This window comes from Protopterus annectens, chromosome 2.part0 (assembly GCF_019279795.1).
Source record: "Protopterus annectens isolate FY-2018-M chromosome 2.part0, PAN1.0, whole genome shotgun sequence".
Lineage (NCBI taxonomy): Eukaryota > Metazoa > Chordata > Ceratodontiformes > Protopteridae > Protopterus > Protopterus annectens.
The window spans coordinates 1,107,035,550-1,107,059,685 of record NC_056728.1 but is presented as its reverse complement, the minus strand read 5'-3'; the positions used below and the strand labels follow the sequence as shown (position 1 = coordinate 1,107,059,685).

The following is a 24,136-nucleotide window of genomic DNA, read 5'->3' as shown; positions in this document are numbered from 1 at the left end:
CTTGTGGATGGATAGAATTGCTTTACACAGTGGGAGAGACTAATTTACTGTTTTGGAAACAGATGATTTTTAGGGCTCCTTTAGGCAAGAGAATTTCATGCATTTTCTCCTGTCATTAGACCAGGTGGCTGGCGCAATTTTGAAGAATTATTTTCTTACTAGATTGGAAGATAGCCTAGTCAGAGACAGGGAGCCCTGGTTACTTGTTCTTAATAAAAAGGATGTAATTCTTCTTTGCCATTTAGTGGTGGTCACTAATCTAAGAACATCGAAGCATAATTAGGGAATTTATCAACTGCTTGGTTTTAGCTGCTATGGGCAGTCAGTTAGCCTTAGCCAGAGAGAGGCAATGGTTATTATTAAACAAGCTAAGTCTGTACCTTCGTGCAGTAATAGGTAGCATGCTCTCCAATTTAGGGCAGAGCACATTTATGCCAATGACCTTCTAGTAACGTAAGTGAGAAGATGGGTTATTCCGCAGCCTAGCTTTAGAGTTGGTAAAATAATATGTCTGATGCTTTCTACATGTTGACTGAAGATAATTTGTTGATCAAGCCACAACCCACACACCAAGGTACTCTTGGATTTGTAAACATATTGCCATCTCAGAATTCCTGATGAGGATTTTGCTGGCTTGTTCCAGCATTCAGACAGTTCCAAATTCCACAGCTGCCCTTTCTGAGCATAGCTTTGTAACGTTTTACTGGATATCTACTATCAGAGAAGCTGGAAATAATTCTGTAATACTTTCTCAAGCTTTGCGGTGCAGAGTTTGGGTCTGAAAAGGATTACATTATTACACTGTGCAGATTAACATACGAAAATCAAAAGGGGGGGGGGGTAGATGCAAACTGAAAAGATCAGGAATCTTACCATTGAATGTTCCTCTATTTCAGTTGTAGTACAGTACCTTGGCAGAAATCTGCATTACTTGTAGCAGAGATCAGAGAATTTTTCCAAGTTGTATAATTGTTTGTATCATATTTTTCAAGGATTTTATTTAGTGGGCAGAGGTTTACTTTGGGTTAATAGACCAGGGGAGTGGAAAAGGACTTTATCTTTGGTAAGGGTCTAATAAGGACATGTTTAAACTATGAGGAATGATTCCTGTGGCTTGTAGCTTGCTAACCACTGGGCAAGCCAGTTTTTGGAAGTTGTGATGAGAAATGTAGGAATTAGATGTTTTTAGATTAATGTTTTGTAACATTTTTTTCAACCTTCTTGTGAAATTAAGAAATGTCAGTATGGAGGAGAGGTGGAGTCGTAGGGATATAGAAAGGGCTATTAAAGTTAGTAGCCACAATGGCTGGTCTGGCAAAGACTGGGTTTAAAAATTAATTTAAGGTGTTACTGGGGAGATGTTTGCAATTTATGTTAAAAGTGCAAAGGCTGCCTATGACTGACCTAAGGAGTTCCAGAACTCCCTGGGAATCCTGGACTACATCACCTGATGATTTTTAACATAAGTAGATTTAGATAAATTAACAATTATTATGTGTCTGTTCTTAGCTGCAGGTAGGGGCTATTTTTGAAATTATCTAAGAGCAGTCCTTCCATATTTCCAAGCTTTATATTTCTTGTTTTATATTAAAATAGAGGTTTGATGTTAGCCACAGGCAATACTACTCTTTTAATGTCTTTTGTCTTACGGAACAGAGGCTGTCTTGTGTTAAAGCTAGCTTATTAAAGAAAGAGTAGAATACAGTGATAGAGTTGTCACCTGTAAGGACTGGGCTCTTGTGAAGGGAACCTAGCACTGTAAAGAATACTGTTTACATGGATTCTAAAATGCTTAGTAAGAATAATTTTATTTTTATTAGCTGTAGATTGTAAATGTTCTAAAATGTTTCTAAACCTAGCCCTTTCTCCTAATCAGGACAGTGTCTTTAAACAGTGTGTCAGGCTCTTGCTGCCTTCCTCTATTTGTACTAGCAGTAGATTCAGGATTGCACATTCTTAGTGTGTTAGGCTACTGTTGATTCAACTCTCCTTTTTTTGCTAGGGCTATATTCTCTATTCCCCCACAGTTTCCACAGTGGTTTAAACTGAGGAAATCTTCATAAATTATGACATTATTTATTAAGTTAGGTACCAAAACAAAAGGATGTAGTGCTTTAACTAACACAGTCTGAATTTCTTTATTATAGGACCCTTTTTATTGTCTCCATGAACCCATATTACTTCCGCCTCCCTCTTGTCTATTCTTTTATGTCCACAGACATAAGCTTCCTTATCAAGTGTAACAATATTCCTGCAGTCCAGTAGGCCATTTAATAGTTTCATTTCCACCAATGTTGTATTTTTGGCTAATGTGGTAGTGACGCAGAAACAATATGCAGATTCTACAATTTTGTTTTTAGTATAGTCCATTAATACATTTTGATTATCAGTATACTAGATGTAAGTCACCTTTTTTGGCAGCATTTACATTTTCCTTCCCAGGAGTAACATTGTTGCTAGGTACAACATTCATACTACTAGTTAAACAGTGCTTAGTAATATTCCCAGGAGTAACATTGTCGCTAGGTACAACATTCATACTACTAGTTAAACAGTGCTTAGTAATATTCCCAGGAGTAACATTGTTGCTAGGTACAACATTCATACTACTAGTTAAACAGTGCTTAGTAATATTCCCAGGAGTAACATTGTCTCTAGGTACAACATTCATACTACTAGTTCATAGGTTCATAGGTTCATAGGTTCATAGGTTGGTACTAGGCTATCAGCCCTAGGGCCTATACAAGCCTAGCCATAACAATTCCCTGGCTATTTCTTCCCACATTATTTACTTTCCTGGACCCCTGTCTAGCAAGGCGACTGACGTGATCCCTGGGGTGAATTTCCTTTCTCCCATCCAATCGTCAAGGTTCCTCTTGAAGAGGTCCAAAGAGGCACTCTGCTTGACATGTATGGGCAATCTATTCCAGAGTCTGGAGAGTCTCTGGGTCAGGAACCTATCCCTCCAACATGTTCTGTTTATTGTGATGACAAGGCTTAGATCCCTGGAGCATGTAGCTCTGAGGGATTGGGATTTCTTTAAGTGTAGCATGTCCAACAGCTCTGGGTTTGACATGGCCTTGTATGTTAAGCAGAGATCGCCTCTGAGTAGATGATATGCGACAGAGTATAGCTGGAGTTTTTTAAGGCGGTCAGCGTAGGGCATCTGCTTTAGGCCTGTGATTCTTTTAGTGAGGTATTTCTGAGGCCTTTCCAGTTGTTGCAGATGTCTTGAGAGGTACATACCAAATGGGGCGTTGTATTCTATAATGGGTCTAATGAGGGATGAGTACAGTGGGACAATGACCTCCTTTTTCTGGATGAAAAGCCCTTCGTGATGAGGTGTGCCACATAGAAGGATTTCCTGACTGTTGTGGCGATGTGGTTATCGAAGGTGAGACCACTGTCCACCTGTGTCCCTAAGTCTCTTATCACACTTTCTGTGTTTAGTGTACTGCCACCTATATGGTAATTCATGGATACATGTTTTTCCCAAAGGGATAACAATACATTTCTTGGCATTGAGCTTGAGCCCATGGCTCTGGCACCAAACATCTGTTTCTGTAAGGCCCTTTTGTAGAGTATCCACATCATTTGGGGATTCAATAATGGCTCCCAGTTTGCAGTCATCTGCAAACTTTGTTAGCCAGAGTCCCTTAGTGTTGACCTGTACTTCAGAGAAGTAGATGCCAAACAAGAGCTGCCCCAGGACTGAACCCTGAGGTACTCCACTTGTCACTTGTCTGGAGCTGGATTTGGAGTCGGCTACTTTTACAGTGTGGGTTCTATCAGTAAGCCATTTAGCAACCCATTGGGTGACATAGGGATTAATGCCCAACTTAGTAAGTTTATCTATGATTCCAGAGTGGGGATGGTGTCAAAGGCCTTGGCAAGGTCTAGATAGGCTGTGTGGACCACCTTACCCTTGTCCATGGCTCTGGAGACTGATTCAAAGAAGTCAATCAGGTTCAGGAGACAAGATCGGCCCTTCACAAACCCAAACTGGGTGGGGTCCAGTGTTTGAAGGTTGCCAATGTCTTTGTTTATAAGTTCCATGATAATACGCTCCATGGCCTTGCAGATAAGGCTTGTCAGACTGATGGGACGGTAGTTTCCGGGATCCAAGGTGGATCCCCTTGTGGATTGGGATAACTGTAGCTCTGCGCCACTCAGTGGGCACGAAACCTGAGGTGAGGCTATGATTAAACATGACACTTAGGTGAGGTGCCAGTTCATATTGTAGTTCATGTAGTACACAGCCTGGGATGTCATCTGGTCCCATGGATGCTGTATTCTTGGCTTTAGAGAGTGCGTTTTGTACCTGTGTGGCCGTTATTACTGGAATTTGGCAATCTTCCGGCATTGAGATGGGCCATTTAGGGGTGAGAGGGGGTGAAGTTGGCATTGAATCGATCTGCCAGGATATTGGCAATATCCTTGGATCAGTATATTTAATGCCATTCTGTTTTAGCTCAGAGCAGATCTGAGCATTGCCATTTAGATTCTTGACATAATTATAGAATGCTTTGTGGTTGTCTTTGGAATCTTTGGCAATTTTATTTTCGTAACTAACTTTGGAGGATTTTATGAGGCATCTCAGTTTCTTACTGAGGCTAGTAAGGGAGTTTTTGCATCCTGGGATTTTCCTCTTTTCTGCAAAGTTTCTTCCTTTTGTTGTAAAGTTTGTTTATGGCAGGGGACCACCAGATTGGCTTCCTTTTTTTGGATGAGAGCATTTGGTTCTATTTGGGATGGCAGGATTCATGCATGAGTGGATGTGCTTGTACAGTGCCATAGTGTAGGATTCAGCAGTTGAACTTTCAGTTCCCGTCTGCATGGGTGTCATTTTTTGCATCACATTTTATCTGCTTAACTATTCACTTATTTATACATGGTAATAGCTGTATTTAATTCTATTAGCTAGGTAGATTGACTGGTCCTTTGGCTGCTCTGATTTCATCCCACATTCCAAAGACACGCACTAGGTGCATTGGACACTCTAAAGTGGCCATAGGTGTGAGTGCGCAGTGTGGAAGAATTACCATGGCAGATGTAAACCTCGGCTCTAATGATTGTCACTGTTGAAGTGACACCACCCGTGCAAAAAATGGGAAAAAGTCTTGTGGATGGATAGAATTGCTTTACACAGTGGGAGAGACTAATTTACTGTTTTGGAAACAGATGATTTAGGCAAGAGAATTTCATGCATTTTCTCCTGTCATTAGACCAGGTGACTGGCGCAATTTTGAAGAATTATTTTCTTACTAGATTGGAAGATAGCCTAGTCAGAGACAGGGAGCCCTGGTTACTTGTTCTTAATAAAAAGGATGTAATTCTTCTTTGCCATTTAGTGGTGGTCACTAATCTAAGAACATCGAAGCATAATTAGGGAATTTATCAACTGCTTGGTTTTAACTGCTATGGGCAGTCAGTTAGCCTTAGCCAGAGAGAGGCAATGGTTATTAAAGCTAAGTCTGTACCTTGCAGTAATAGGTAGCATGCTCTCCAATTTAGGGCAGAGCACATTTGCCAATGACCTTCTAACGTAAGTGAGAAGATGGGTTATTCCAGCCTAGCTTTAGAGTTGGTAAAATAATATGTCTGATGCTTTCTACATGTTGACTGAAGATAATTTGTTGATCAAGCCACAGCCCACACACCAAGGTACTCTTGGATTTGTAAACATATTGCCATCTCAGAATTCCTGATGAGGATTTTTGGCTTGTTCCAGCATTCAGACAGTTCAAATTCCACAGCTGCCTTTCTGAGCATAGCTTTGTAACGTTTACTGGATATCTACTATCAGAGAAGCGAAATAATTCTGTAATACTTTCTCAAGCTTTGCAGAGTTTGAAAAGGATTACATTATTACACTGTGCAGATTAACATACGAAAATCAAAAGGGGTAGATGCAAACTGAAAAGATCAGGAATCTTACCATTGAATGTTCCTCTATTTCAGTTGTAGTACAGTACCTGGCAGAAATCTGCATTACTTTGCAGAGATCAGAGAATTTTTCCAAGTTGTATAATTGTTTGTATCATATTTTCAAGGATTTTATTTAGTGGGCAAAGGTTTACTTTGGGTTAATAGACCAGGGAGTGGAAAAGGACTTTATCTTTGGTAAGGGTCTAATAAGGACATGTTTAAACTATGAGGAATGATTCCTGTGGCTTGTAGGCTAACCACTGGGCAAGCCAGTTTTGGAAGTTGTGATGAGAAATGTAGGAATTAGATGTTTTAGATTAATGTTTTGTAACATTTTTCAACCTTCTTTTTAATAGCCCTAGAGTGAAATGTCAGTATGGAGGAGAGGTGGAGTAGGGATAAAAGGCTATTAAAGTTAGTAGCCACAATGGCTGGTCTGAAAAAATTAATTTAAGGTTTGGGAGATGTTTGCAATTTATGTTAAAAGTGCAAAGGCTGCCTATGACTGACCTAAGGAGTTCCAGAACCCCGGGATCCTGGACTACATCACCTGATGATTTTAACATAAGTAGATTTAGATAAATTAACAATTATTATGTGTCTGTTCTTAGCTGCAGGTAGGGGCTATTTTGAAATTATCTAAGAGCAGTCCATAGGGTTAATGCCCAATTATAAGTTTACTTGACAGAGGGGTGTCAAAGCTTGGAATCTGATAGGTTGTCACCTTGTCCTTGTAGGCCTAGCATTAAAGAATAATCAGGTTCAGGAGACAAGATCGCCCTTCACAAACCCAAACTGGGTGGGGTCCAGTGTTTGAAGGTTGCCAATGTCTTTGTTTATAAGTTCCATGATAATACGCTCCATGGCCTTGCAGATAAGGCTTGTCAGACTGATGGGACGGTAGTTTCCGGGATCCAAGGTGGATCCCCCCTTGTGGATTGGGATAACTGTAGCTCTGCGCCACTCAGTGGGCACGAAACCTGAGGTGAGGCTATGATTAAACATGACACTTAGGTGAGGTGCCAGTTCATATTGTAGTTCATGTAGTACACAGCCTGGGATGTCATCTGGTCCCATGGATGCTGTATTCTTGGCTTTAGAGTGCGTTTTGTACCTGTGTGGCCGTTATTACTGGAATTTGGCAATCTTCCGGTATTGAGATGGGCCATTTAGGGGGTGAGGGGGGTGAAGTTGGCACTGAATCGATCTGCCAGGATATTGGCAATATCCTTGGGTCAGTATATTTAATGCCATTCTGTTTTAGCTCAGAGCAGATCTGAGCATTGCCATTTAGATTCTTGCCATAGTTATAGAATGCTTTGTGGTTGTCTTTGGAATCTTTGGCAATTTTATTTTCGTAACTAGCTTTGGAGGATTTTATGAGGCATCTCAGTTTCTTACTGAGGCTAGTAAGGGAGTTTTTTGCATCCTGGGATTTTCCTCTTTTCTGCAAAAGTTTCTTCCTTTTGTTGTAAAGTTTGTTTATGGCAGGGGACCACCAGATTGGCTTCCTTTTTTTGGATGAGAGCATTTTGGTTCTATTTGGGATGGCATGATTCATGCATGAGTGGATGTGCTTGTACAGTGCCTTAGTGTAGGATTCAGCAGTTGAACTTTCAGTTCCCGTCTGCATGGGTGTCATGAAGTTTGTCACTTCTGACTTGAGTAGCATGAAGTTGGCTTTGGAGAAGTTTTTTATGGTGGTTTCTTTACTGGAGGATGGGGGTGGGATGTGGATGTTAAGGGTGATTAGCTTATGGTCAGACCTGACTAACGAGGGGGTGACCATAGGTATGGAGCATTGATTTCCCATGTTGGTAATGACCAGGTCTAGGATATTGGAGCCCTGGTGGGACTATGGATTAGTTGATCCAGGGCGTTGGAATTTATGAATTCCAAGAACCGTTGCACAAAGGTGTTGGGACATGAGTAGTTTTCCCAGTTAATGGCAGGGTAGTTAAAATCACCCAGTATTAGGGTGTTTGGTTCTATCTTAATATTTTCCAGTATGTTTAGAAAGGTGTAGTGAGAATCTTGGGGTATGGCAGGGGATCTGTAGCAAGCTACAATTTGGATTGCAGTCTTACCTAGTGTTAGTTGCACTTGGAGAATTTCAGACACATTGTGTTGGCCAACTAGCCTGGTGGTGTGAATATCCTTGGTGAATATTGACACTCCTCCACCTTTAGTGTTTCGGTCCTGGTTTGGTGGAAAAGTGTGGTAAGAGTTGTAGCCTGGTATTGCAGGGGTGCTCTCTGGAGCCTTGAACCAGGTCTCAGTTACTGCACAGATATCGATGTTCTCCATTTTAGGAGTGCCTCGAGAGAGTGCATTTTGAGGTTTAGACTTCTAGCATTGAGTAGCATTACCTTCAGATTTTGCATGCTTGTACCTGTTATGGTGGTGGTTTTGTCCTTTGAAGTTTGCCTAAAGGCACTATAGGGGTGGCAAGAGCCTTAGCCAGTAACCTGAATCCCAGGGGCGACAGGTGCAGACCATCTCTGGCAAAGCATCGTGGTCTGTCAATCATGTCATCCCAGGCAGACAGATACTGGATCCCCTTTGAATGACACCATAAGCTTAGCCAATTGTTGAAGTCAATCATTTTATCCTTATATTGTGGTATCATTCTGGGCGAAGGCAGGATGCTACTCAGGGCTAGGGTCATACCTGCCTGGGCCACATGATCCGCAGCCTAGCTTTAGAGTTGGTAAAATAATATGTCTGATGCTTTCTACATGTTGACTGAAGATAATTTGTTGATCAAGCCACAACCCACACACCAAGGTACTCTTGGATTTGTAAACATATTGCCATCTCAGAATTCCTGATGAGGATTTTGCTGGCTTGTTCCAGCATTCAGACAGTTCCAAATTCCACAGCTGCCCTTTCTGAGCATAGCTTTGTAACGTTTTACTGGATATCTACTATCAGAGAAGCTGGAAATAATTCTGTAATACTTTCTCAAGCTTTGCGGTGCAGAGTTTGGGTCTGAAAAGGATTACATTATTACACTGTGCAGATTAACATACGAAAATCAAAAGGGGGGGTAGATGCAAACTGAAAAGATCAGGAATCTTACCATTGAATGTTCCTCTATTTCAGTTGTAGTACAGTACCTTGGCAGAAATCTGCATTACTTGTAGCAGAGATCAGAGAATTTTTCCAAGTTGTATAATTGTTTGTATCATATTTTTCAAGGATTTTATTTAGTGGGCAAAGGTTTACTTTGGGTTAATAGACCAGGGGAGTGGAAAAGGACTTTATCTTTGGTAAGGGTCTAATAAGGACATGTTTAAACTATGAGGAATGATTCCTGTGGCTTGTAGCTTGCTAACCACTGGGCAAGCCAGTTTTTGGAAGTTGTGATGAGAAATGTAGGAATTAGATGTTTTTAGATTAATGTTTTGTAACATTTTTTTCAACCTTCTTGTGTTTAATAGCCCTAGAGTGAAATTAAGAAATGTCAGTATGGAGGAGAGGTGGAGTCGTAGGGATAGAGAAAGGGCTATTAAAGTTAGTAGCCACAATGGCTGGTCTGGCAAAGACTGAGTTTAAAAATTAATTTAAGGTGTTACTGGGGAGATGTTTGCAATTTATGTTAAAAGTGCAAAGGCTGCCTATGACTGACCTAAGGAGTTCCAGAACTCCCTGGGAATCCTGGACTACATCACCTGATGATTTTTAACATAAGTAGATTTAGATAAATTAACAATTATTATGTGTCTGTTCTTAGCTGCAGGTAGGGGCTATTTTTGAAATTATCTAAGAGCAGTCCTTCCATATTTCCAAGCTTTATATTTCTTGTTTTATATTAAAATAGAGGTTTGATGTTAGCCACAGGCAATATTACTCTTTTAATGTCTTTTGTCTTACGGAACAGAGGCTGTCTTGTGTTAAAGCTAGCTTATTAAAGAAAGAGTAGAATACAGTGATAGAGTTGTCACCTGTAAGGACTGGGCTCTTGTGAAGGGAACCTAGCACTGTAAAGAATAATGTTTACATGGATTCTAAAATGCTTAGTAAGAATAATTTTATTTTTATTAGCTGTAGATGGTAAATGTTCCAAAATGTTTCTAAACCTAGCCCTTTCTCCTTATCAGGACAGTGTCTTTAAACAGTGTGTCAGGCTCTTGCTGCCTTCCTCTATTTGTACTAGCAGTAGATTCAGGATTGCACATTCTTAGTGTGTTAGGCTACTGTTGATTCAACTCTCCTTTTTTTGCTAGGGCTATATTCTCTATTCCCCCACAGTTTCCACAGTGGTTTAAACTGAGGAAATCTTCATAAATTATGACATTATTTATTAAGTTAGGTACCAAAACAAAAGGATGTAGTGCTTTAACTAACACAGTCTGAATTTTTTTTATTTAGGACCCTTTTTATTGTCTCCATGAACCCATATTACTTCCGCCTCCCTCTTGTCTATTCTTTTATGTCCACAGACATAAGCTTCCTTATCAAGTGTAACAATATTCCTGCAGTCCAGTAGGCCATTTAATAATTTCATTTCCACCAATGTTGTATTTTTGGCTAATGTGGTAGTGACGCAGAAACAATATGCTGATTCTACAATTTTGTTTTTAGTATAGTCCATTAATACATTTTGATTAACAGTATACTAGATGTAAGTCACCTTTTTTGGCAGCATTTACATTTTTCTTCCCAGGAGTTACATTGTTGCTAGGTACAACTTTCATACTACTAGTTAAACAGTGCTTAGTAATATTCCCAGGAGTAACATTGTCGCTAGGTACAACATTCATACTACTAGTTAAACAGTGCTTAGTAATATTCCCAGGAGTAACATTGTCTCTAGGTACAACATTCATACTATTAGTTAAACAGTGCTTAGTAATATGCCCCTTTGTCTCACATCTAAAACATACAATTCCAGCTGGTAACAGTTTCTGGTAGGTTCATCGACATCTGCATTTTCTGAGTTATAGGATTCGGTTGCTCATTTCTAAACATTGCTTCGTTAATGCAGCTAATTAATGAGTACTCTTAGGGTTACTATGAAAAGCATATTTATGTAAATTACTTTTACTTCTGGTTCTAATCATAACTTTAAAACATGCTTTAAGTCAGACATTTGTGCTCTTACCATTTTGCGTGTATTAAGTGTTCAGTTATGAAATTGTATAACTTGCTTTTGAAAAGATGCATCAGCCCTAGATAGCAATTTTTTAAGTTTTTGATAGTTTAGAAAGTCAGTACATTTCATTTGCAATTATTGATTCAGTACATCTTCTGTCAACTGAGAAGCCATGATTTTGACCCAGCCAGACAGAGCCCAGCTCTCCTCTAAAAAGTAGTAAGGTAGGATTCAACCTTGTCATTGTTACTCAGTTTCTTTAATGGTGGGCTATTGTTTGGGCTGGTTAGGACAAGCATATTCATCTGCTCTTGGAGACTAATTGAATGTGTCAGTAGACTCACTACTCTCCTAAAAAGCCACTACATGTTGACCCACGTATGTGATGATCTGCATCGGAGATTTTTTTTTCTGGGAAAGAAATCAATTGGCCATCCTAGTGAGTTTGCCCTTTTCCCCACTGTGGTGTGATCAAGGAGTTGGTATATTTAGTTAGAGGGGTGTTTGTAATGTTAGAAGTTCTGTGCCATTTTTGTATGGGGCAAGAGATTTTTTTCCCAGGGAAAAAAATCACTGATTCGGGCTTCCGCTGTCATGGCAGTTCGCTCTTTAAAGGTCGCAAGACCTAATGTCATCTCAGCCCAGGATAAATACACTAGATACATGGTATTATATACACAGTAAATGAAAAATTCAATATACATATATTATATACGAAGTGAATATCAAAGTTAGCTTGATCACATAAAGAGAATAGATACATGACAGAAAAAAATTGCTCACTAATACCACCAGTGTAATATACAGCACACACACACTGGAGACAGTGTCTTTCAAGTATAATTTATTTACAGTGCAAAATATGAAAAAAAAGCAACAATAAGGTCCAGTTTCAAGATAAAATAAAAGCAAGCACACGCATTTACTTACATTCTAGTCATGAGTTGTCAGTTGAGTTTAATATCACTTAATGAAGTATAAAATTCCTTCTTAGGTATTGTAGTTATAGTAAAACTGTCTAACACATTCAAACTTAAATTCCTGTTATTTGTCTAATAAAGCCATAATTATGCTCCTGGCACTTTATGAGTAAATCCAAAGGTAGACATCTGGTACTCAACAGTACATACACAGTTATGTTCCTGGTACTCAGTAGGTAAATCCACAGCTTCCTCTGGTTATGGTTCCCCAAGATTCTCCAATTTTGGTTTAGAAAAAGGCAACCATATCTGCCATTTTTAGGCCACAGGCTTTCTTTGAAACACACACATTACCAGGTGATTCACATTATATTCTACTAATGCTACCATTCTGTTACACATAGAAATAGCACTTCTAATATGTGATACATGTACTAACAGTAAACACTATACTGCTATACACACACACACACACACACACACACACACACACACACTGGTGATGAATAATGCAACAATGCAGTAAAGCAAATAAGTTATTATAATAAGTATAATACAGATGGTGCCAAGGATAGATGTATGTTTTAGAGCTTTGTTGCTAGACAATATCACTACGATGTTGCTGCTGCTGAACTCCTCATTAAGCTTTTTAATCTCTGCCTGTCTGCAGGGTTTTGCCTGAGTTCTAAGGAACAGTACTTGCAATGGCAATACATAAAAGTGATGTGGTAACTAATCATGGAAATTATTGCCTTATTTGTCACATTAGTATTATGTGTGAAACCATAAAGCAGATCTTCATCAATCTCATTAACAGCAAAATTGGTTGTTTACAACACTCAATATTAATATGTTTGTTTTTGTACGTTTTACTTGCATAATTTATTTGACTTTTGTGAGGGTGTGACTGATGGTATTGATAGAGGTCATTCCATCCATGTCACTTATCTCAACCTTGATAAGGCATTTGGTACAATTCCCATGGAAACATTATTGACAGACTTATCAGATTAACTAGTAACTTAGTCAGTACTGGAGTCCTTCAGGGTCTGTGCTGAGCCCCCTTCTCTTTGCCATCTACTTCTCTGATGTGAAGGTAGACATCCAAAGTTCCTGGTTGACAGATGGTGGCAGACTGGGTGCCATTACTGGTTCCCTTGCAAACTCATATATTGTCCAAGAAAGATGAGATGAGGTCAGTACCAGGTGTTCCAACTGTCGCCTTAGACTTAATGCAGAAAAATGTATAGTCACCTTTGGGAAAGCAGTCTTTCCCCTTTGATTGTCATATAAATGGAACCCTGTATAAGGTTGATAGAGTCATTAAAAATATTTTTCATCCACAATGAACTATCATTTGATCATCAAGTAGCAATTACATCTAGTAAATCTTTTCTCATTGCCAATTAATTATCAAAGTTATATCCTCCAACATCCAAAGAGGTCTTAGTCCCCCTATATTTCTCCCTTATTTAGAGAGTCATTAAATATAATGCTGCAGTTGGTATGAATCTAACCAAACGTGTCTCAGCTTGACATCAACATTTCCCAACCAAAATAATCAACAGACTAGGCTCGGTTAGCTATCCAGATAGATTGAAAAGTCTTTCATATTGTTCAGTCTCTTTCAAAGACTTCTGTGTGGCAAGATCTGTCTTGACTTTCATGATAGGAAAGGTCCTGCTTTATTAGATCTTCTTCACTTCATGTTAGAACACTTGCTCCACAACTTCCAATTTACATTATAACATAAATAGGACTTTTTAGAGAAGTAGGTTCATTATCCAAAGAATTCCCTAACTGGAATAAACTACCTTTACATGTTGAAAGTTATTCAGCCTTAGCCACCTTCAATTTAGGTTGTGCTGATTGGGTGGGTTCACTTAAACATACTGCAAGGGTTAGTATCAATAAGAGAGGTAAACCTACCAGCAATAAATGCCTGCCTAGTACTATCCTGTAAAACTAAGAACCTATGTTAGATGAGTGTGATTATCAGAGAGACAGAGACAGAAATATGATAATATGACTGCAGTTACATTATGCCAACTAGCTTCCACTAAGCATGCCCATCTGTACAGACAAATAGAGAGAACGTAGTGGCCTCCTCCATACCATAAGGACCAATTGCAGTTTACTTGTCTTACACTATGTGGCACAGTCATTAGTAAATCTATGTCAATGTGTGTAGATTCAGGATTCATCATAAGTTTGATCCATGGAAAATAGTGATTCCTTTTTTTTCAAATGTGAATGAGGGATTTTATTATATTTATTTGTTTTCTTGATTTTCCATAATTATAATGTCCTGGACTGTTTCACTGATGCTTATTTAAAAAGATACAGTGTGGAGAAGATTATTGAAAATGTTCTTATATCCATCCATGCACAGCACCTTTTACCCATTTTTGCACATGGGATTGGGGTGACACTTCAACAGTGGCAATCATGTAAAACCAAGGTTCACACTACTGGATGGCTAGCCTTGCCACGGTTGTTCTTTCATACAACACACTCATACGCTCACACCTGTGGCCAATTTAGAGTATCCAATACACCTACTACATATCTTTGAAATGTGGAATGAAATTGGAGCACCCAGAGGAATCCACATGAATATAGAGAGGACATGCAGACTTCGCACAGAAGGTACCTCAGCTGAGAATCAAAATGGGGAACGTCTTGCTCTTAGGTGACAGTGCTATCTGCTGTGCCACTGTGCTACTTCATATGGTATTTTAAAAGATGCAGCTAACTGACTTTATCAAACCAAAATTAGATAAACCTAGAAATATAATCCTTGGATGCCTTACTTCATTTATGCAATGATCCTAATGTAATTTAAATGTAGAATTTACTTGGCATTGCTATAGTTAGGTTATATTCAGCAAACATCTGTCTCAGGTAAATGCTGATTTTGTCAGAGTTCAGAATTTTTCCTTGCCAATGTACAGATCTTATTTTATTCCTTTAGCATCTCCTGCACATGGAACTAACATTTATTAAACTGTATTAATGTTTTTAGTAAAACTCATGAATCAGAAAATGCTTAAGCACTGAATGCTTATTTATAACTTTACATCAACGCTCCAAAGGTTCAATTAAAATTACATGGGTAATAGAAAGTGTTTTAACTCACATTTTATGCATGCAATAATTGTAAAACATATTATATTTCCTGTTTACTGCAGGCAACTAAAGGTGATTAAGTTAATGAGAAAAACTATGCCTTGCAGATCTGAATTTGATTTCTGCAAACCATAGATGGGTATTGCTTATCACTCATCAAGTCATTTACCATAGCTAGGACCCTGAGGCATGAAAAGTATTATGCTTATGTGCATAGTTGGGCCTACTCATAATTCTCAATGTCAGCTAAATAAATCAGATGCTAAAGAGTGTGCGCTACTAGACCTGGATCCTGCAGCGATCTTTTAGTTATGATTTCCATAGTCTCTGTTTGTCTACTTGTGATGTCCTTCCTCTGGGCCAGTGATCAAGGAGTCTCAATCCTTAACACAGACACCGGTGAGGGATGTTCACTTGGAATAAAAATGGATACACACAGTATTTCCAGATGCAGCTCTCTGCACCAAGCACAATTTTCCTTATGAACACACAGGGAACACACTTGGTCCTAGGGCTGGGTTTCCCTGTCTCTCTCACCAGGCCACAAATAAGATTCCTCACTGACCACACCCACAGTGTTGAGTCCTCAGCCAAGTGTTCCAAGCCAAGTCTTCTACCACCCTCTCTGTGAAACCAGTGCTCTGTGTCCCTGTTCCAAGTAGCTGACACACACACTCTTTGAGATTTTATTGTCACACACACATACACACACACACACACACACACACACACACACACACACACACACACACACACACACACACACACACACACACACCTTCAAAAGGCTGGCACAGATTTACCAGCTATGCCCCCTCTGCCCAGACTATAAGGTAGTACTGCCACCAGAACACTCCAAAGCCAGATACTCTAATGCTTTTACCAGGGTATGTAATTATATTGAATAAAATGAACACTAATACAAATGGTAGTGTTTGACCAATGCAACAAGGTTTTCAGGAGTGGCTACAGTGTCACCAAATAAATATAAGTACTCTCAAAGGTTAAAATATTCTCTAAAAGACCAGTCACAATGAAAAGTTTAAATATATTTAGTAATAAATAATAAATGAACATCAAAATACTAAATATCTATTTACAATAAACAGCAAAGTTTCAGTCACAGGAAATATTAAAAACAAAAGAGATAGACAAGTTCACTCAGATACAGAAAAAAATACTTAACTAATCTCACTATATTTTCATGACTGATCTAAAGAATTACTGTACCCTAGTTTACTTATTAGAGTAAGGCAAGATGATGTAGGTGAGTGGTCCTTCTTTTCTCAGGTTTCACAAACAGACTGCTGAGAGCTAGGTGACACCTCTCACTAATATCTAAATATCATTTCACTGCTGATTATAGAATGACATCAAATCTGGTCATCTGACTCTGGTTCCCATATGACCCCCTTTACTAGAAAGTGAACCAGAATCTAGCACATATGTGTTATAATGCACACACATACAGCTTTGCTAAGATTTGTTATAGCATCTGGAAGCTATGAAACCATTGCAAAAACTTCCACCCTTCCAGGGTAGCAATTAGTTCACCCCTTAGGACAATACCATAGGATTCCTAGTCCTGGTTTTCACAGACATTTTGTCTCAGTGGCACTCAAAACTGTAAGATACATTATTTACACCCTAAACAAGGCAATTTAATTTCAGACTATTTTTCAAAGTTAGCTGGACTGAGATTAATCTCTTCTCTTCTAGTATCCACTGTTTCAACATATTCATTTCAACATGATACAGTCTGACATACAGGTGTATTTCTTTTCTGTCCAGCAGGACCCACTGTTGGTACAATTTTAACACAAGCAGCTTTACATATGCATTTTCAACACAAGCACCTGTACAAATCAGTTTGCTATACAAATAACATAAAATTCTTTACAAAACTCCAGCTAGCTATGCTGGCATATGTTACACATCTGTATGTTCCTAAGCTAATCATTTAACTAAACATTGCTCCTCAGTTTTCAATGAAAATGGACTGTGCATCAAGTGGACTTATTTAGTTAACATTCTTTTGCCATGTATCTGTTACATGTTTTATACTTCATTGAGATAAAGCAGTGCTAGCTTTCAAGCTTCCTTTTATAACTATTTGGTCATCCATGCTTTTTCTGTTGGAGTCCAGAAATCAAAAACAGCACTCTTGTTCTGCGGACATGTTATTGTAAAGTGTATGAAATGTATAAAATGTAAAATGTTGTACATGTGAGACTAGGTAACCACACAGTGTGAGACAATAATTTTTGAGTCAGGGTATAATTAGACAGGCTCCAAAACACATGATATTAACATTTATTAAGCCTTCAAGAAGATATTTCTAAAACTGATTTTTGTTTTTCTATCTTTCACAGAAAAATATATGAAGATCGGTAAGTTATTTTCCTTGCAATATTTACTTTATTAGACTGCAATGTCTGTATGGTAACATGAGCTTGTTCAGCTTTAAAATGTCTTTGTCCTATTTGCAGAGACCCAGCTTGCAGTCATCAGCAAATGTGGTAGCCAAAGGCCCTCTACATTTACCTTAACTTCAGAGAATTATATTCTAAACAGGAGAGGTTCCAGTACTGATCCCTGTGGGACACCAATAGTAACAGGCCTCTTGACAGAAGTGAATTCCCCCAGCCTCACTTAATGCATCCTATCTGTGAGCCATTTGGCTATCCATCAGCTGACATAGGGATTTCTGCCTAAATTTGTAAGCTTGTCTATAATAATCATGTGAGGTACAGCATCTAATGCCTTTGCCAAGTTGAGGAAGGCAATATGCACTATTTTGCCCTCATCCATGGCATGACCTTCTCAAAGAAGTCCACCAGGTTTAGTAGGCATGGCCTGCCATTGGCAAAACCAAACTGGGACTGGTCCAATGTTTGAAGATTTCCTGTGTCTTTGTTTGTCAGGTCCATGATAATTCTTTCCATGGCCCTGCATATAACACTAGTCATACGTATGGCTCTATAGCTCCCTGGGTCTGTTGATGCTCCTCCTTTGTGTAGAGGTATGACTGCTGCAGTCCTTCATTCCCTATGGAGAAGTATTTATTTATTTATTTTTTATTTTATTTATTTTACATTTGTTTACTGGGAAAGTCTGACTGGACAAAATATCCTTTTTCAGATGAGGTTCTGGGAGAAAAACTCCACATTTATAAATAACAGTACGATACATATGCAACGTACAGATACAAATGTTGATTCAATCATGTAGTGAGCCTGACAGGCTGTGTTTCAAACTATTTAGGAGGCATCCTGGGATATTAACAGAACCCACTGATGCAGAGTTTTCAGCTTTGGAGAGTGCAGTGAGAACTTGTTATTTAGTAATAGTTGGGGAAAAATTATAGAGGGTGTTTCCTAGGGTGTAACTGGGGGTGATAGAGGGATGACATTTATGGCCAGCAAATCTGCTGTATCTTCCAATTCAATATAGGAAGTTCCATTTACTATTAGTTCAGCACACTGTTGGGTGTTCTCCTCAGGTTGAGTACATAATTGAAAATGCCTTACAAACGTATCATTAACCTGGGAGGCTATTTTTGCCTCAAAGTTGGCTTTGATGGACTTAATTAATCCCCCATCTTGCTTGCTGACACTGATAGGAGAGTGTTTTTTCTATTGGTCATAGCCCTTCCTATTTTTGGACAGGGCTTTCTTTTCTTTCTTTTTTTTAATTGTCATATAACTTAGTTATTCTTTAGGTCCACTGGGGGGACTTGATTTTGGAGATTGTCCTGAATTCATTTTGGTTTGGTAGTGTTGTTTCTATGCAATTATTTACATGCTTGTACAGGGTTACTGTAAACACTTCTGCATAAGCCACAGTGTTCTCTGAGTCTGGGAAGCTTGGCATTTAGCTATGCCATCACTTAATAGGAGGTAGTTTGCCTTGGAAAAGTTATTTTATTCATCCTTCTAAAAATGGCACTTAACGACTGAAGTTAAGTGGATATTCAGAAAAAAAATCAAAGTATATAAATTCTGGATTTAGTGGATTATAGACCTTACCCTGTGATGTTTCTGTGTCCTTATCCAGTATATATATGAGTAATCGTGTTATTCCTACACTGAGTCCATCATTTTCCCTTCAACTTGATCACAAAATGTATTAGTGAAGAGTAATCTTAAGAAAACCAAACCAATAATGTCTTTATTTCTTAGTGCATTCCACATTAAAGCTCTTGTTGCTTTAGTAGTTTGCATAGCCTTCACTTCTCTCATTCCACTTTTCTTATTCCTTTTTAGATTCAGGATATCTTCCACATGGATTTTAACCCACTCCTATAACACCTTTTCTGTATACTGCCAGTTCACACCCATAGCTTCTTATGACATCCAGAACTTTTTTGAGTCTGGCTTCTTTAACTAAGGGACTTAAAGGAGTTATTAATAAAATGAAACTAAGATTGTTAGTCTGGACGAGGTGGAATTTATTGGAGAAAACTGGCAAAGGAACCAAGGTATTGGGAGCAAATAACTAGAAAGAAAAAGGTAATTGAATGAGAAAATGCCAAGAACTTATTTGAACTGCAGGTTAGAGATTGCCTTCCCTATCAAGGATTGATGTCAGAGTATAGACAAAGAGAAAGACCAGCACTGGTACAGTTTTTAGTAGAATCTAGAACATAAGTTGTCGTTAAAAAATAAATAATTGGTAGTATATAAAATATTGCATGATAACAGTAAAAAGTCAATCAGAGGAGGTTAGAAAGGATTGGGAAGAGACATTGGATAATCAATTCACAAAGAAACAATGGGGGCTATATGTATGTCTTCCAAACATGCAACAAAGTCTAGAAGATTTAGGATATTTGCTTGAAAATGTTTACATAGGTACCCCAAGTAGACTTCAAAGAATTATTCCTCAGATAGACAGCAAATGTTGGAGGTGAGAGGGGGAAGAAAGACGTAACTGGGAACATATGTTTTGGGAGTATAATGAGTTGTCAGACTAAAGATTTCCTGCAGACTGCTCTGTTGGAGATACTGGATGAGCAAATTGGTGTAACTAAGGAAATTATTTTTTGAGCTATGATACAGAATTAGAATTGTCTAGACATAGTAAGACCTTGCTGAGTCTAATTATGGTGGCTACCAAAAAAGCAATTGCTAGAAAATGGAAATCAAAGTCTAAACCAGATTTACTGGAATTAGTAATGATAGTAACAGAGATAAAACAGGTGGAACTGGGAACTTTAGAAAAAAGTAGGAGCAAAGTACATAGGAAAAATGGGAATTGTAGGATCAATACATGCAGAGGAGGAACAATATTTGAAAGAAGGCAGGATTTGAATGACCTATGTAATGTTTGACTGACAATGACTGGATATATTATAAGTGAGGTATAATGTTTGCAGCTACAGTTGTATCAGCGTGGTTTGCAATGTATAATAAAGAACTCATAAAAGAATTGAGTCAACGCAATGAATAAAATATATAGTCCTTTTAACAGTACAAAATATGAGCGCTTTCACAGTATGAGTACTGCTTCATCAGACATAACAAAACAACTGACAATGCATTAAAATTTCATAGTAGCTGTTAGTGACCATAACAAAAACTAACAGCTACTGTGAGATTTTAATGCATTTGGTTTTAAAGTTTTTTATATGTGCTTGTCACTTTATTTGATAGTACACACCCTATTAGATGTTAATGCTTTCACTTTACTATTTAAAAAGTGGTGTCAGTTGGTTTGTTATGTCTGATGAAGCAGTATTCATACTGCGAAAGCGCTCACATTTTGTAATGTATAATGTTTGCAACTGAAATGTGTCAGTATGGTTTACTTTCATTTATATAAATGTCAGACTGCCTATGTCATATGTGATAATTTAATAAAGATGTTTCTTGTTTAAAAAAAAGATTGTTAGTCTAAGATGTCCTGGGGTGGAGAAATTGATCTTTGTTTGCCACTTATTATTCATATTTTCATATTTATGTTCATATTTTCATCACTGAGAGGCCTACATTTTACTGATGTGTATAGAGTGAAGCACCAATGTGGGAGAAAGGACAATTCATTGAAAATGTTGTTTTATACTACACTGTACTAGAAATATTGCTAGTTGTTAGTAATTATGAAAATAAGCAATATTTCCATATGTACTTAATACTTCAAAAGCAGTGACTTACAAAATATTATGTGATATTAGGTTAAACCTTAGATGTTGACGAAAACAATCTTTGATATGTGCACTTTAAGTTGCACATCTTGAGAGACATCCAGCATTGTTTGTATTGCTAATTATACAATTAAACATATGTTTTCATATTTCTGTAAATATCTCAATAAACATGCACTTATAGAGGAATTTATTGTTGTCCCGTGAAAACTTATGTGTGGTTAACAAAAATGTAGTGCATGAAGTGAGGTGATTACACTCAAATATTTGGATAAAAGATAAACCGGTTAAGTGGCAGACTGGTCCACATCCCAACCATAACAAATGTTAAGCACCCCCCTGCTTATGTTGTTAAGATTGGGTCTACCACTCGGCAATAAAAATCTGCTTGCACTGACAAACAAATGATAGTGACAGAGCAAAAGATTTGTTTCTGCCTGCTGTCTGTACGTTTAATGTGTCCCTAACTTCCTGTAAAACAAAAAAAAAATCTTAGAAGGTTGCTAGAATAACAGGATGTCTTTGCTTGCATAATGTGAAGAATATGAAGTCTGAAAATGAAATGTATGTCATTATTTAGTGGCTTCAATCCTCAGTGGTTTCTCTGAAAACCATATATTTTATGAGGAACAGACCAAGCCGCGATGGTGCAGCGGTAGCGTTGTCTCCTCACAGCTTGAGGTTCTCCCGTTCGATTCTCGGCTGGAGCTCCTTCTTTGTGGAGTCTGCATGTCCTCACCGTGGTCGAGTGGCGTTCGAAAGACATGCTTGAATGGGAGTGCCTTCGTCGAAGGTTGGGCATCGAGCTGGCACCTCTGCACCATAAAAATCTACTGCCAGTCATTAGCGGACCGGAGTTCCAGCATGGCGACCCCTAACCAGGAAAAGCCGAAAGAAGAAGACCAAAAATATGAATCAATAATGTGGACATTATGTGAAAATCTACACAGTAAAGAGGTATTAAATATAAGTGTAAATGTGACAGACAGTGGTACACTACCTTTCTGACAAGCATCCTCTAATTTTTTACTGTTTTGAAAGCCAACAAAACACTTAGCAATTTTTTTCCCTTTTAACTAAATATACGTGGAGCAGATAAAGCTCCGTGCACTACAAAGAATTATGATCATCTCACTGATCTTAACCCTGTATTATTTGTTCTTGACATGGATGCCAAGATTCTATTCTCGAGCTTCGTCCTGGGTGAGAATTTCTTGGCATCCATGTCTCGAACATATAATAAGCAGGTTATGATCAGCAAGACAATCATAATCCTCTGTATTCTAACAATATATGCCTAGGTTGCATAGTCTTCAAGATATTAAAATTTGTTTCTGAAAGTGTAGAAAAAATATAATTTGGGGTTTGCATGCATTGTAGCATATTAGGGCGGCCACGGTGGTCGTTCTCCGGTTCAATTCTCAGCTAGGGTGCTGTCTGTGCAGAGTCTGCATGTCCTCCCTGTGGTTGCGTGGGTTTCCTCCAGGTGCTCCGGTTTCCTCCCACATCCCAAAGACATGCAGTAGGTGGACTGGACACTCTAAATTGGCCCAAGGTGTGAGTGTGTGCATGTGTGTGCCTTCTGTGGAAGGTTGGGTGCCGGGCTGGCAACTCGACACTGTAAAACTCCACTGCCAATCATGAGCAGACAGATGATCCACTGTGGCGACCCCTAACCGGAAAAAAGCCGAAAGAAGAAGTGCATTGTAGCATATTACAGTATTTATGGAAAGTCTATGAATACACTGACTATTATCACTGGAAAGAATGCACCTTACTGATAACGTTGATACTTGTACAATTTTAATAGCTTTTATTGTTCATAAGATATTTGCATTTGTTTGTCTTTTGCTTTTTAAGTTTTATTTTCAGAAAATGCTCAGGAATGCAAGATGTGAGTAGGCTACTAGAGGTGTGACATTCCACAAACTGTAAGTTTGCCAGAGACACACTGTACAGGGTATTATATTGTCAGCACATTGCAAACAGTATTTGATTATTTAAACTCTAAGCTTTGTATCTTCTCAGCTAGAAATGTTTGTGTGGTCAGAATAGTTGTGTTTCTAATCTAAAATGAAATGTGTCTTACCTATCTTGAAATATTTCCATTCTAAGCTGTAAAAAGTGTTGTTTGCTAAACTACAGCGTGTGCCTGGGTCATGACTGAAAAGGTTCAGATGGCTAGCTCACTTACCCAGTAAACAATCTGCTAGATAAATCAATATCAGTCTCCACATCTAGGAAAGGCAAGAGGTATGTTCCCCACTGTTCATTACTATGTTAACTCTTGCTCATCTATCTGGTAGGAGGGGAGTCATCTACTAGACTGCTAAACCCCTTGTGGTATTGTTTTATGCAGTGCTTTTAATTGCGCACTGCAACACTGCCATGAACCCAAAGTTAGACTAGATAATTCAGCAATAATTTTTTTTGTGTGGCAGAAAGCTCAAGATTGTCCAGGAATGACTATAAAGAACTTAGCTCACTTCTAGTTTAGACAAAGAGCCTGAACTTTGTAAATCCTATCCTACAGAAGGACAACCTCCCCCACAAATAGTGGTGTACAGACAGACAGACAGACAGATGTTTGTCAAAATAAAATACCCAGCAGCTATCCAAGATCAAGACTTCACAATTACTGAACACAATATAAATCTCAGACAAAACAAATCAGTAGCTAAGATTGCTTTACAGACTAAAACAACTGAAACATCCAATTCCACGATAAATGTAACCAAAAATATGTTCATTCACAACTTTGGTTTCACCTTGTTACTTTCATTAAGCTCACACAGCACAGCAAGGAAAGCTCACCATAGTCTACAAGACAGCTGCCAACTTTCTCACTGAATTTTCATATAGCAGTCACCATGGCTAGTTTGATGCATAAAGTTATTTAAAGTGTTCCAAACTCAG

General features: G+C 38.4%; 1 protein-coding gene across 1 annotated transcript in view; it reads left to right on the top strand.

Moving 5' to 3' along the window:
• ARHGEF38 (Rho guanine nucleotide exchange factor 38) overlaps positions 1-24,136 on the top strand; it is a 627,494-nt gene that overhangs the window by 325,780 nt on the left and 277,578 nt on the right. The window contains exon 5 of the mRNA XM_044061308.1: positions 17,448-17,465. Coding sequence (XP_043917243.1) covers positions 17,448-17,465 — 18 coding nt within the window. The remainder of the gene's footprint in view (positions 1-17,447; positions 17,466-24,136) is intronic.